The sequence below is a fragment of the Hemicordylus capensis genome, chromosome 17 (genome assembly GCF_027244095.1).
Source record: "Hemicordylus capensis ecotype Gifberg chromosome 17, rHemCap1.1.pri, whole genome shotgun sequence".
Classification (NCBI taxonomy): domain Eukaryota; kingdom Metazoa; phylum Chordata; class Lepidosauria; order Squamata; family Cordylidae; genus Hemicordylus; species Hemicordylus capensis.
In genome coordinates, this window is record NC_069673.1 from 15,024,995 (window position 1) to 15,036,719 (window position 11,725).

Below are 11,725 nucleotides of genomic sequence, written 5' to 3' on the forward strand. Positions count from 1 at the left end.
CGCAAGCTTACTACTAAACCCTGCCATCGTTTCTATAAAGAACACTCCCGTCCTGCTACCCTTGGTGCCCCAAAGCAGCTTGGACTCTCTAGCCTGGACGGAAGAACCTGGGCTGGCTGGGGAGAGCCGTGGCTTCCGAGGGAGGAGGAGGAGGGGGTCTCCCCATACGCCAGCCCAGCAGCTTGCTCCTCTCCCCCTTGGCATTCAGCCTGTCTTCAGACTGGAGACCTCTTGGGGCTGGTGGACCCTGCTGCGCTGGACGGCCATGGGCCTGTGCAGGGAATGCCTCTCCTCCTCCTCCTAAGGGCCTGTGTTGGGGGCCTCTCCCCCAGGCTCAACAAAGCCTCCTTCGTGGAGATGGGGCTGTGTGGCCTCGGCCCCTCCTTGAGGTGGGCGCCTCTTCTCCAGCGGCCTCTGAGCCACCCCCCCCGGCTCCTTTCCCCACACACACCCCACCCGCTGAAGTTTTCTGTGTTGTTTCTCTCTGCGGCAGACGGAGAGGTTTCTGTCTGTTCCAGCGGGGTGCGACTTCTAGGTAGGGCGTGGTGTGTGTGTGCTAAGAAGAAAATAGACTTGCCCTCTGAAAAGCCAGAGAGTTCTCTCCAGCCGCTTGGGGCTACACAGCCGTGGAGAGTGGCTTTCCTCTCTGGTGCAAAAGTTGAGGTGGCTGATAGAAAGTGGGGGAAGGAATCTGGTTCCAAAGAGAGCTGGCTTTTGCAGCCCCGGGGGCTTAGCTTTCTACTTAGGCTCCTTTCAGTTGAAAGAGGCTGTTTTCAGACCAGCCCCCCGTTAGTCTGTTGTGCGATCTGTCTCTGTGTGTGTCCGGTCTGCCTGCCTCTCCTCCGATCTAGGCACTTGTGTGCAGATGCATGGCCACAGGGACCCCTCGTGTGCAACCAGGGGTCAGTGTTCCCTCTAACAGGGATTCCCAAATGTTGTTGGCTGCCATGGCTTTTGCTTGGGGATTCTGGGAGTTGTCGTCAGCAACATCAGGGAATCCCTGTTAGCGGGGACACTGGTCAGGATCTTTTCTCTTCTCTATCCTCTCCACCCGCTCTTTCAGTTTAGGTCTCTTGCCTCTCTCGCTTTCCCCCTTCTAGCTGTAGATCACCCTCCCAACTAAAGTCACCCAAGGCAGTGGATTGCCACACGTGTTTTTGCAGGAGAGAAGGAAAAGTCGGTGGGTCTTCACCGCCCGCCCTTCCCTCAGTCCTGCGTCGGAAGCTGGTTCTTCTGGGCCACAGCGGACGCACTCTTTGCTTCCGTTATGAGTTGGATTTGGGGACACCCTTCCTTATACCCACTCAGTGTGAGAATCGGAATTCCCTACGCTCTTGTGTTTCTGCGCAGCCTGCTGTTTGGGGCAGGTCATTCGCACAATGCATACATGGCACAGTTACTCACCCTTCAGTAGAGAGATGGCTCTGGCCTCCTCTGCAGTAAATCGCACCGAGTTTTAGCAGGTTGCCTCTTCTGTGGCTGGATGCGTTGGTCTTGCGGCAGCCTTGGGCTATCTCCTCTCTTGCAGCACAGTTTAGGGATTGCTGTCCTGGGCAGCGTGGAAGCTGTTCTCTAGGGAGAGGGGCCAACCCAGCCAGCCCCACTGCCGAAGGCTGGAGTTGAGGCATGGGAGGGAAACGAGGCAGACTTGGCCTCTTCTAGAAGACTCGAGGCTGTGGAGTCTGCCGCTTTCCGTTGACATCTCGACACCTGTTTGGAAGCGGAGCTGGGTGTGGTGCAGACAGAGACAGGATCTGGGTTTCTAGTGGCAGAAGCTTTGCGGAATGGTTCGGCCAGGTGCTCAGTCTTTGAACCAGAGCAGGGGCTGGTTGCCAGCGGGATGACAAGCTTTATGGTATCCTTTCCAGGGCCTGCTTTGTGGAAAGGCAGTCTCGGGGATGTGTGTGGATGAAGGAGAGCCAACCCCCTTTGCCAAGAGGAGGCCTCTTCCTTGTGAACACTGTGATTGTTTTCATGGCAATTCTGTGCCAAGGAAAGCGACACTTGGCAGCTTGTCCAACTGTGCATGGTTTCTCTGTGTGTTTAGTTGATTCTGTATAATTTATTCCACTTTTGCTCACCATGGAACATATAGTGAGCACTGATGCCTTCACCTTATGATCGCTGGGAAATCTCCCACCCCCACCCCCCATTTCTAAGAATCATCAGGCATTGCCTACTGCACGTTTTGAAGCAAACACCTTAAGGGCTAGCAACTTGTGTATATATATATTTTAAAAACATTAGCTCAGGTTCTTCAGAGGCCGAATGCCACAGCCACTCCTGCATCCTGTGGCTTTTCTGCCGCAGGACAGAATACACTCAGCCTTGCTTGGCTTCAGGTCTTTTTGAAAAACACCAAAATATTAAAATCTAGCTACTTTCACAGGAACGCTGAAGGAAGCACTTCTTTCCCCAGCAGACCACTGGTGTAAATTTGCCGATGTGGAGGACAGGCCCTTAGCTGTAGCAGCTCAGTCGAACCCACCTCAGGGTTTCTTGACCTTGGGTCCTCAGATGACGTTGGACTACAACTCCCACGACTCCCCTGCTGTGGCTGGGGGTGATGGGAGTTGTAGTCCAACCAAATCTGGGGCCCCAAGGTTAAGAAACCCTGACCTACATATTCATAGGCAGTATAGCGGAGTATCAGATGCCAGATCACTCCGGATTGCTGGTGCCGTCACAGCCTGGGCTTTCTGGACGCGTCCAGCTGCCCTAGACGGAGCCACTTTGGCCCGGCCCGGCCCTTCTGTGACTGGTGTTGGGATTCCACGTTCACGTTGGCCACGTGTGGCAGTGGGACAGCCGAGTCGAGCAGTGGCAGGAGTCTTCCCACCTGGGCCCCAGGTGGCTCTAGGAGGGGTGGGATTTAGCTCAATAACCTGAGTGGATCGGGGTTGTGAAGCTAGGCCTGCTCCTTGCTGTGCTGGATGCAAAGGTCGAGGTGGCTAATAATAATTAAAAAAAAAAGTGTGTGAAAGAAATCCGGTTGTGTTGTGTTTGGGACGGAAAAGCATGCGGCCACGGGAAGGGCAGCCAGGAAGTGGGCACAGGATGGAGGCCCTGCTGGCAAGAGAGGCCCGAGCCCTTCGAACCCAGGGCTGGGAGCTGGAGTGGCCCACCCAAGCCGTGGCCCACCCAAGCCGTGGCCCGCAGGCCTCCTGCCTCTTCCCTTGCTCTGGGTTTGCCTGCAGTGATGCCCTCGTCGGGGGCTTGCGTGGGTGGGCGGATGGACACACACACACACACAGCTCTCCCCAGTGGCTGCTTAAGGAAGTTTATTGAAGTCCATGCGGTGCTGAGAAGTCAATGGTGGCACGTTTTCTGGAGCAGGGCCACGTCGCAAAAGGGGCAGGGGGGAGCCACGGGCCGGGCGTATTATCCTGGCTCTCCTGTGTGTTTCCCGGGCTCCAAGAAACAAAGTGGTTGGTTTTCAGGCCCTGAAATCACCTCTGGCTGACTTGGCTTTAAATAGGGGGGATCGGAATGGGCTCTTCAGACCCTGAGCTGCCCCACTGGGTGCTGCTTTGCCCTCTGCCAGGGGTGCCCTGGGTTTCACAGCTCCCCATCCTGCCCCTGCATAAGCCACATTTAGACGACTCCTCCGTGGATCTGTCTACCAGTGGCTACCAGCCCGGGTGGCTAGAGGCTACTTTGAATCCCAGCAGCCGGGGAACCGGCCTTCACCCCTTGCCTGTGGGCTCCAGTGGTGGTGGTGGTGAGGGGGCCATGGTGGGAAACAGGAGGCTGGAGCAGAGGCTTCCTTGGGCCTGAGCCAGCAGGGCTGCTATGGTCTCTCCACAAAGACCACCAGAATACAAACAGGCAGGCCCAAGACAGTGGCCAGCATGTTGGGGAGGAGGGTGTGGATTAAGAAGGGAAAGAGCTTCCCTCATTTTTAGCCCCATCGCTTTCTAAAAAGAGGAGCTGTGACTCTCCTTCCCGGGAACTGCAGCGCTGCTGGCTTGGTCGCAGCCATTCAGCCCGACTTCCACCCTTCCTCTGGCCACAGGGGCGGCTTCCACCCCTTGCCTGGTTGGTTTGGCTGGAGAAACCTTCCTGCCCAAGCCTGTGGCCAGAGACGGCCCGCATCAGCCGAGCAGGGAGGCAGCTGCGTCCCCCATTCCCGAAGGGTGGAGGTCGTGAGTGAAACTTGACCCAGAGCAACAGCTGCAGGCAGGATGAGCCCGCAGGGTGCAGCCAGAGAAGCGGCTTCCTTTCGGCTCATCTCCCAGTGCAAGCCAGGCTGGAGCTTGCTTAGCAAAGGGGGATAGTCATGCTACTTGCTCCTACAAGACCGAGTGGCACCGGAAGCTTCCTCTGCCCAAGGCAGAAAGCACAGGCGACTTGGGAAGCACCCGGGTCGTGTTCTCCGCTGGAAGGAGCAGGCAGGGACCCTTCCGAGGGGATTCTGGTGCCTCCTGCAGGCAGAAAGTTGCACCTTGACTCCTATGTGAACAAACCTATATGAACAAGCCAACCCAGTGAACACTATTAAGGAAAGGGGGAAGAGTCTCTCTTGGGGAAGGCGGCCCGGCCCCCAAGGCTCCATGGCCCTCGTTGAATGCAGCAGCACTTGGGCCATGTGGGCTGTGGCGGTGGGGAAGAAGGCAGAGCCGCAAAGCTGGAGGAGAAGGGGCCGTGGGCACTCGTGCCGCCACCAGCCCCGCTGCCTGCCTCAGCTCCTCTGGTTGGTCGCCCAGGAGAAGAGGGGCTTCCGGACCCTCGGCTTCTCGGCGTGGAGGATCCGCACAGTGCGAGGAGAGCGCCACACCTTAATGGTGCTGTCGGCGCTGGCCGTCAGCAAGAGTTCCTGTTCCACGGGGCTGAAGGCCACGGAGTTGACCACGTCGTCGTGCCGCAGTTTGGCCACGCAGATGTCATAGTGCCGGTCCCAGATGTAGCCGTGGCGGTCCTCGGCCCCGCTGGAGGATGCAAGAAAGAGAGAGGCTGTCAGAAGTGGGGCGGAGGGCGAGAGAGAGAGAGGGTAGTGCATTTCCTTTCCAGGGCTGGGCTGTTGCAGCAGCTTCCAACTGCCGTACAAGTGCAGAATTCCTCAAGATGCTAGTCCTCGGTATGAACGGCTGATACTGGCTCTGTGACATCGGCCTTGGCTGGCGATTTTTTGCTTTTAACATCTCTAAACTCCAGCAGCTGGGATGACTGCACTTATACAAGTTTGCACACCTCGCCATATCTTAAAGGAGGACATTGCAGAGCTGGAAACGGTGCGGCAGAGGGCAGCCCAGAAGACCAGGGGCCAGGAGCACCTTCCTGATGAGGTAAGGCTACACCATGTGAGGCTCTTTAGTTTGGAAAAGAGGTGACAATAGGGAGACATGTTAGAGGTCTATGGAATTATGCACGGAGTAGAGAGAGCGGACAGAGAGAATTTCCGCGCTCTCAACACTAGAACCAGGGTTCATCCCATGAAACTGAAGGCCCGGGAAATTTAGGACCAACAAAAGGAAGTACTACTTCACACAGTGCACAATTAACTTACGGAATTCTCTGCCACAGGATGTGGTGGCCCCCAGCTTCGAAAAGGGCTTAGACTTGTCCTCCATGAATTTGTCTCTCAATGGCTACTAGTCTTGTGGCTATAGGCCACCTCCAGCCTCAGAGGCAAGATGCCTCCATGTACCAGTTGCAAGGGAGCAACAGCAGGAGAGAGAGAGGCATGCCCTCCCCTCTTGCCTGTGGGCTTCCCAGAGGCATCTGATGGGCCACTGTGGGCAACAGGACCTTGGGCCTGGTCCAGCAGGGCTGTTCTTATGTACTGCTCCCCAGTTTGCTTCAGAGTTCATCTTTCTGGGCGGAGAATTGTCAAGGTTCTCAAACGTAGGGCCCCAGATGTTGGACTACGTCACCCGCTGCCACCATGGCCAAAAGTCACTGTGGCAGGGAGTGATGGGGTTTTTAGTCCAACAGTATCTGGGCACCCAAGTTTGAGAACCCACAAATCCTGGGAAGCAAGGTTTAGGGCCCTGCAGAAATTGGGTCACAGCTGTCCGAGGCGTCACTAGTTTCGGACCGCAGACAGCAAACACCTTCCCCTTGTCTGTTTTGTAGATCCCCGGAAGAAAGGAGGCAAGAGCACCAGATGGTGCCCAGCAACCCCTGCGGCATACCTGGCCACGAAGTCCCTGCTGACATCCAGGAAGATGAAGAAGAACTCGTCGCTGGGCGTGTAGGCCCGGTGCGCCCGCAAGGCCCGTTTCACCTCCTTCATGGTCTTGAGGTCCAAGACGTGCAGGTCGATCTCTTCGGCAATGGGGGGCGGCTGCAGGGGGTCAGAAATGACGCAGCCCTGGGGCCAGGCGCGGCTGTTCACGTACAGGTACCTGGGGAGGGCGGAGGAGGCGGCGGCTGCTGGCTCATTTGCCGGTCGTGGGCAAGCCCGTGCGGCCAGCACCTCAGGGGAGCCGAGGCCCCCGCCTTCCCCATGCCCCCTACCTGTGGTCGGGGGAGAGGCCCATGCCGATGATGTGCCCGTGGATATCGATGACGTGGTCCAGCGAGTCAAAGAACTTCTCAGAATCTCTCTCCTCTCCAAGGACTGGGCCTGTGGTGGTCATCTGGTGAGGCAGGATCTGCTTAATGCCTGGGGACGGGGACAGAGAGGGACAGGTGAGCCGTGGGGCCATCTCATGCCAAGAACTGTCTTCTTGTGGCAGACCAAAGTCCCACCCGGTCCACCTTCTGGTTCCCAACTGACTGAATTGGCCTTTGGGAAGCCCACAGGGCATGAAAACCGGGGCCTTCCCCTCATCTGCCCCCCAAAGGTAGGCTGCCTCTGGATCAGGAGGCTCCATTCTTCTTACGGCAGGCTTCATGACTAACCACCGTGGGTGGTCTGTCTTTTTGGAGAGCCACTCCCCACCCTTGGGTGACTCCGCCACCAGCACCCACCCCCTTACCAATCTGGTGCGGCGAATAGGTGAGGCACCCAGTGGTGAAAATTAAGTATTTCTTCTTGGGACAGCCCTCCATGGAGAGCAGGTTGGGCTCAGGCGGCTTTGTCCTGCTCTGCGCCAGGAGCTGGGCCACCTTCGTCTCCATCTCGAATTCTGTCATGACCGGGCGGACGCGCCCCTCGATTATGTCGGTCAGGAAGCGATCCAGTCCGTCTCCGGCTGCCCTCCTGCGCCGGGCGCCTGGGGTGCCGCCCTCCTCCTCTCCCAATTCCAGAGCCGCTTTCTGCTTTGACTCCTCTGCCGCCTCTTCACCGTCACTGCAGTGTTCGATCACTGGGCAGGGCAGGGCGGAGGTGCCTTCCGCCAGCGGCTCCCTACGATCCAGCAAGAGGTCGGGCGAGTCGTACCGGCTGCAGTCCACGACCATCACGGTCCGGATGGTGCTGGCGTTCAGGTTCTGGATCTTGAAGAGCCTCTTCACCACGTTCATGTTCTCGGACTCGACGCCCTGCAAGCAGAAGAGGCAGGAGGTCCAGAGGCGAGTCCTCCCAAGGTGCGGCCTCCCGTGCCAGGGAGGCCCCGGGAGCGGCCCTTACCTGGAAGGCATTGTTCAGCCACAGCACAGAGCAGGAGGTCAGGTAGCCGATACGGTGCAAGTTGCCCGAGATCAAGTTGGTTTCGTTCAGCCAGCAGCCAAACACGTCGTAGGGTTTGTTGCGCACCCGGGACAGGAGCGTGAAGTCTTCTGGAAGAGGAAAGGGAGGGATGAAGAGGATTCCCATCACCAGGATCCTCACCCAACCTGAACAGAAAATTACCACCACTACAACTACGACGACGAAGAAGAATATTTATATCCCGCTCTTCAACCAAAGTTCATCAAGCAGTTTACATACAGAAATTAATTAATTAGATGGCTCCCTGTCCCCAAAGGGCTCACAGTCTACAAAAGAAACACAAGCCAGACACCAGCAACAGCCACTGGAGGGATGCTGTGCTGGGGCTGGATAGGGCCAGTTGCTCTCCCCCTGCTCAATAAAAGAGAAGCACCACTTTCACTGGCTTCCCCAGTGGGCAGGGCTACAGGGGATGGAGCCATAGATCCGTGGAAGAGCATCTGTGTGCTTTGCAGAAGGTCCCAGGTTCACTCCCCGACAAAAATCTCCAGATAAGGCTGAGGAGTGACTCCTCCCTGATACCTTGGAGAAGCTGCCAGCCAGTACTCAGTCCTGAGCTAGATGGACCAAGGGACTCGGAAGGTCTCAGGCCTGCTTTAGGGCCCTCACCTAAACTAATGACTGCAATCTCGCCCGAGGAGGAGGTCCGGGGCCCCACGAAGACTCCCGACACGAGGAGGAGGGAATCATCCGCGTTGAACTGCGAGAACTGTGTGTAGCTCCAATTGTACTTCTTCATGTTGGCGCTGTGCAGCACGGAAAGCCTGAGGTCGTTGCTCCAAATCTGCAGAGGGGGAGAGAAAGAGACGGGGCGGGCGGCTAATGCAGGATTCTCAGGTGGCCCGAAAGCTCAGGTCTCAGATCCAGGGCCTGAACTCGGATCTCCCCGGTCCTAGTCCTACGCCTGCCCTGCTCACCTTGGCGGTGCAGTCCTTGGAGCAAGAGGCAAACATGTAGCCGTTGTGCGAGAAGCTGAGGTGAAGGACCTGGTCGCTGTGTTCCTTCAGGGTCTGCACCTCAATGCAAGGGATGGTGTCATACAGCCGCTGGAACTCGGCAGACCAGGACATGGCAGCTGCAAGAGAAGGAGGCCAGTCCACACCCCCGCCAGCTACAGAGCGGAAGGGGGCTTTACTCCTAGCGTTTCCCCCTATCATTTGGCCCCCAGGCGGCTTAAATGATAGACAGCCACCAACAAGAAAACAAGAAAAAGCTGCTAGGACAAGGAGGCTGGCAAATAAAAACACAGAGAAAACAGCAGAAGGGCAATTATAAATAAATGCTGTTCTTAATGTGTTTTAACTGTTAAATCCTTGGTTTGTTTAATTCTTGGTTTGTTCTATGCAGTAAACCACCTAGAGACTTCGGTAGTGGGTGGTATACAAATTCATTAAGTAAGTAAGTAAATAAATGTCTTAAACTAGAGAAGTCTCGGATATTGTTACAATATCTGCTTTCCTCAGTGAAAGACTCCATCCATAACTGCCGTGTGGGAGTTTCATCTTCAAGGGGCTTTAACCCCATGAGTTTAAGACACAGGACCCTCAGACCCTCCGAGTTAATCCCACCCTTCCAGCTCTGGGCCGGTGTGTGTTTGAGCTCAGCAATGACTTCCACCACTTTCCAACCACACCAATCCGCTGGAGAGCAAGGGAGGCCGCACCTGGGTGTCGCGGGACATCTCGAGCTACCCTGTAGTACCGGTAGAAAAGTTCCTTCCATAAGACCTCGTCCTGGGCCACGGCGTGCCATTGCCGGCATGCCTGCCCCGCCGAGAGCACATCGGTATAGTCCAAGTACAAGAAGATCTCAAAAAGGATGCTGTCGGGAAGAAGGGGGTTAACCCCACGATCCATGGTGTCATTCTGTCACTGCCGAGCTCCCTGGAAGACACAAGCGGAGGGTGAAACAGAACATCAGGGCGGGGAAACGGAATGAAAGATGACGGACCTGCCTGGTTCCTTTGAGCCAAGTCTTAGCTCACCAAAGGTGACTACGTGAGCGACTATTTGGAAACCGCTATGAAACCCTTGATCCTCAAGTCGAGAAGTCTTGACTTGACTTCATCTTGAAGTCAAGATGCCAAGGAGAGACTCTGTCTAGAACTAAGGAAAACTCACCACTTGCGATGGCCTCTCAGAAGACGGGCCGCGGGTTAGAGCAGCATCTTATCCGACATCCAGACAAAGTTACTGGGCAGAGGAAAGAGAATGAAACGGATCACCCAAGCGATTCATTGGGCCTTTTGCTTTCCCGCCAACTCGAATCCCATTTCTATAGCCAGATCCTCCATGATCCCATCCCCACCCCAACATCCCTGATGTCACAGGAACATAGGAAGCTGCCTTGTACTGAGTCAGACCATCGGTCCATCTAGCTCAGTATTGTCTACCCAGACTGGCAGCGGCTCCTCCAAGGTGGCAGGCAGGAGTCTCCCTCAGTCCTGTCTTGGAAATGCTGCCAGGGAGGGCACTTGGAACCTTCTGCTCTCCCCAGAGCAGCCCCACCCATCTCCTGCGGGGAATACCTTACAGTGCTCACACACACACATAGTCTCCCTTCCAAATGCAAACCAGGGCATACCCTGCTTAGCAAAGGAGACCATTCATGCTTAGTGCCACCAGACCAGCTCTCCTCCCTTAGCCCGCGTCCTCCAGCAGCTCCCTGCCTTGTCTCTGCTTGCTTCTCTCCCGGGTGCATTTGCGGCTTCTCCACAAGGGACCTCCCCTCTGGCCCCAGGAGACTGCCTGCCCCTGCCCTGCCCTGCCCTGCTGCTCCCTTCAAGGACCCCCTCCCCTCCCCTCCCCTCCCCTCTCCAGCCACAACCCCCTTGGGCTCTCCCCCCCACCCACCCACTCCTCTTCCTCCTCCCTGCATTAGTCTGCAGATGCACTGATTGAAAAGGCAGCGCAGGCAGGCAGGCAGCGCCTTTGAAATCGTGTCTCAAGCCTCCCTTCCCTCCTCCTCTCCCGAAGCAGGAGACCCCTCCCCGCGTCCTCCTGCAGCCCCTCCCTCTTATTCCGCCCCTCCCCCCATGCAACCCCCTTCCCAATATCAAGCAGCCAACGCTAACCTCCACCCCCCCGCCTTCCTCCAGCAGGGAGACTTCCCCAGCTGCTTTCTCCGTCACTTCCGGTCCCCTCTCGCGGGCGTTCTCTCGCCCGCTTCCGCTTTTGGTGGCCGGGGCCGCCGCTCTAGGCACCCCCGCTCCCGCCGGCTCTCCTCGCTCAGGGCAGCCAGAGGCACACCCAAGTCGCCGATGGCAGGGGCTCAGACCTGACGAGCCGAGCCCAGAGGGCGAAAGATGGGGAGAGGTTCCTAGAGCCGCCACGAGGGGGAGCCCGCTGCTCTTTCTCTGCCAGGCAGGAAGAAGCAAGCATTCGTTGATCTTGATTTTATTCATTCATTTATTTATTGTTGCATTTATATACCGCCTTTCATTAAAAACCATCTGAAGGATTCTTAGTTTGCGTGTAAGGGGTAGAGATAGAGGGAGTGTTGTTTGTTCCAGTCTGGACAGATGCAAGGAGGGCAGATGTCCCTTGTTATGACCCAAATAGAACCTCCAGGGGCACTCGATGCTAGTTGCTGGGGCAAAGATTTGCAGGGAGCTTGCTGCCTTCTTGCCCAGCTGGTGGGCTTCCCTGAAGCACCCCTGTTGGAAACAGGAGGCCAGCCTTGGGTCTGATGCAGCAAGGTAGTGCCTAACCACAGTAATGCAGTGGAACTTTCTCCCTGTACAAATGCAGTTTACTTCTGAGTGCCGGATGTTGGAGGATGGTAACAGGAAAGAAGGATATTCCCTTATGCCCTCCTGTGCCTCTGGGCTTCCCAGAGGCATCTCAGCAGCTACAAATGGAAGGCAAAATCCTGGCCTACATCTTCCAGTCTCATCCAGCAGGGCTCTGCTTACGTTCTTATGACTGATGGAAGGATATGCTTCTTCATCAGGTGCACAATTAACCTGTGGAGCCCACTGCCACAAGATGCTAATGAAGGCCACTAACTTAGGTAGTGTTTTTAAAAAATGGTTAGGCAAGTTCATTGAAGAGGGTAAATCTATCGACAGCTATTGGACATGACAACAGCTACATGAAGTTAAAAAACAAACACAGTGAGGTCTGCACA

At 56.2% G+C, this 11,725-nt stretch overlaps 1 protein-coding gene across 3 annotated transcripts; it reads right to left on the minus strand.

Moving 5' to 3' along the window:
* Window positions 1-3,264: 3,264 nt before the first annotated feature.
* Window positions 3,265-10,805, minus strand: FBXW5 (F-box and WD repeat domain containing 5). 3 transcript variants are annotated; one of them, XM_053281898.1, is made up of 10 exons: window positions 10,671-10,805; window positions 9,718-9,789; window positions 9,261-9,480; window positions 8,515-8,672; window positions 8,207-8,381; window positions 7,517-7,662; window positions 6,924-7,428; window positions 6,460-6,607; window positions 6,135-6,347; window positions 3,265-4,928 (listed from the first exon to the last, which is right to left on the minus strand). In XM_053281898.1, the coding sequence occupies exons 3-10, from the start codon at window positions 9,451-9,453 to the stop codon at window positions 4,682-4,684; spliced, it is 1,785 nt and encodes a 594-aa protein (XP_053137873.1). In that variant the 5' UTR covers window positions 9,454-9,480; window positions 9,718-9,789; window positions 10,671-10,805; the 3' UTR covers window positions 3,265-4,681. The 3 variants fall into 3 exon arrangements, with proteins under 3 accessions (XP_053137873.1, XP_053137871.1, XP_053137872.1); XM_053281896.1 differs by having other exon boundaries at window positions 7,517-7,665; XM_053281897.1 differs by lacking the exon at window positions 10,671-10,805 and adding an exon at window positions 10,181-10,347 and having other exon boundaries at window positions 7,517-7,665.
* Window positions 10,806-11,725: the final 920 nt, after the last annotated feature.

What these genes read in the sequence shown, in the direction of transcription:
- FBXW5 (XM_053281896.1), bottom strand. Translation starts at nt 9,453, where the DNA reads ATGGATCGTGGGGTTAACCCCCTTCTTCCCGACAGCATCCTTTTTGAG. An exon ending in AGATGTCCCGCGACACCCAG is followed by an intron (nt 8,673 to 9,260) that starts GTGCGGCCTCCC and finishes CTTCTCTTGCAG; the next exon opens with CTGCCATGTCCTGGTCTGCC. An exon ending in GGCTGAACAATGCCTTCCAG is followed by an intron (nt 7,429 to 7,516) that starts GTAAGGGCCGCT and finishes TTCTGCTTGCAG; the next exon opens with GGCGTCGAGTCCGAGAACAT.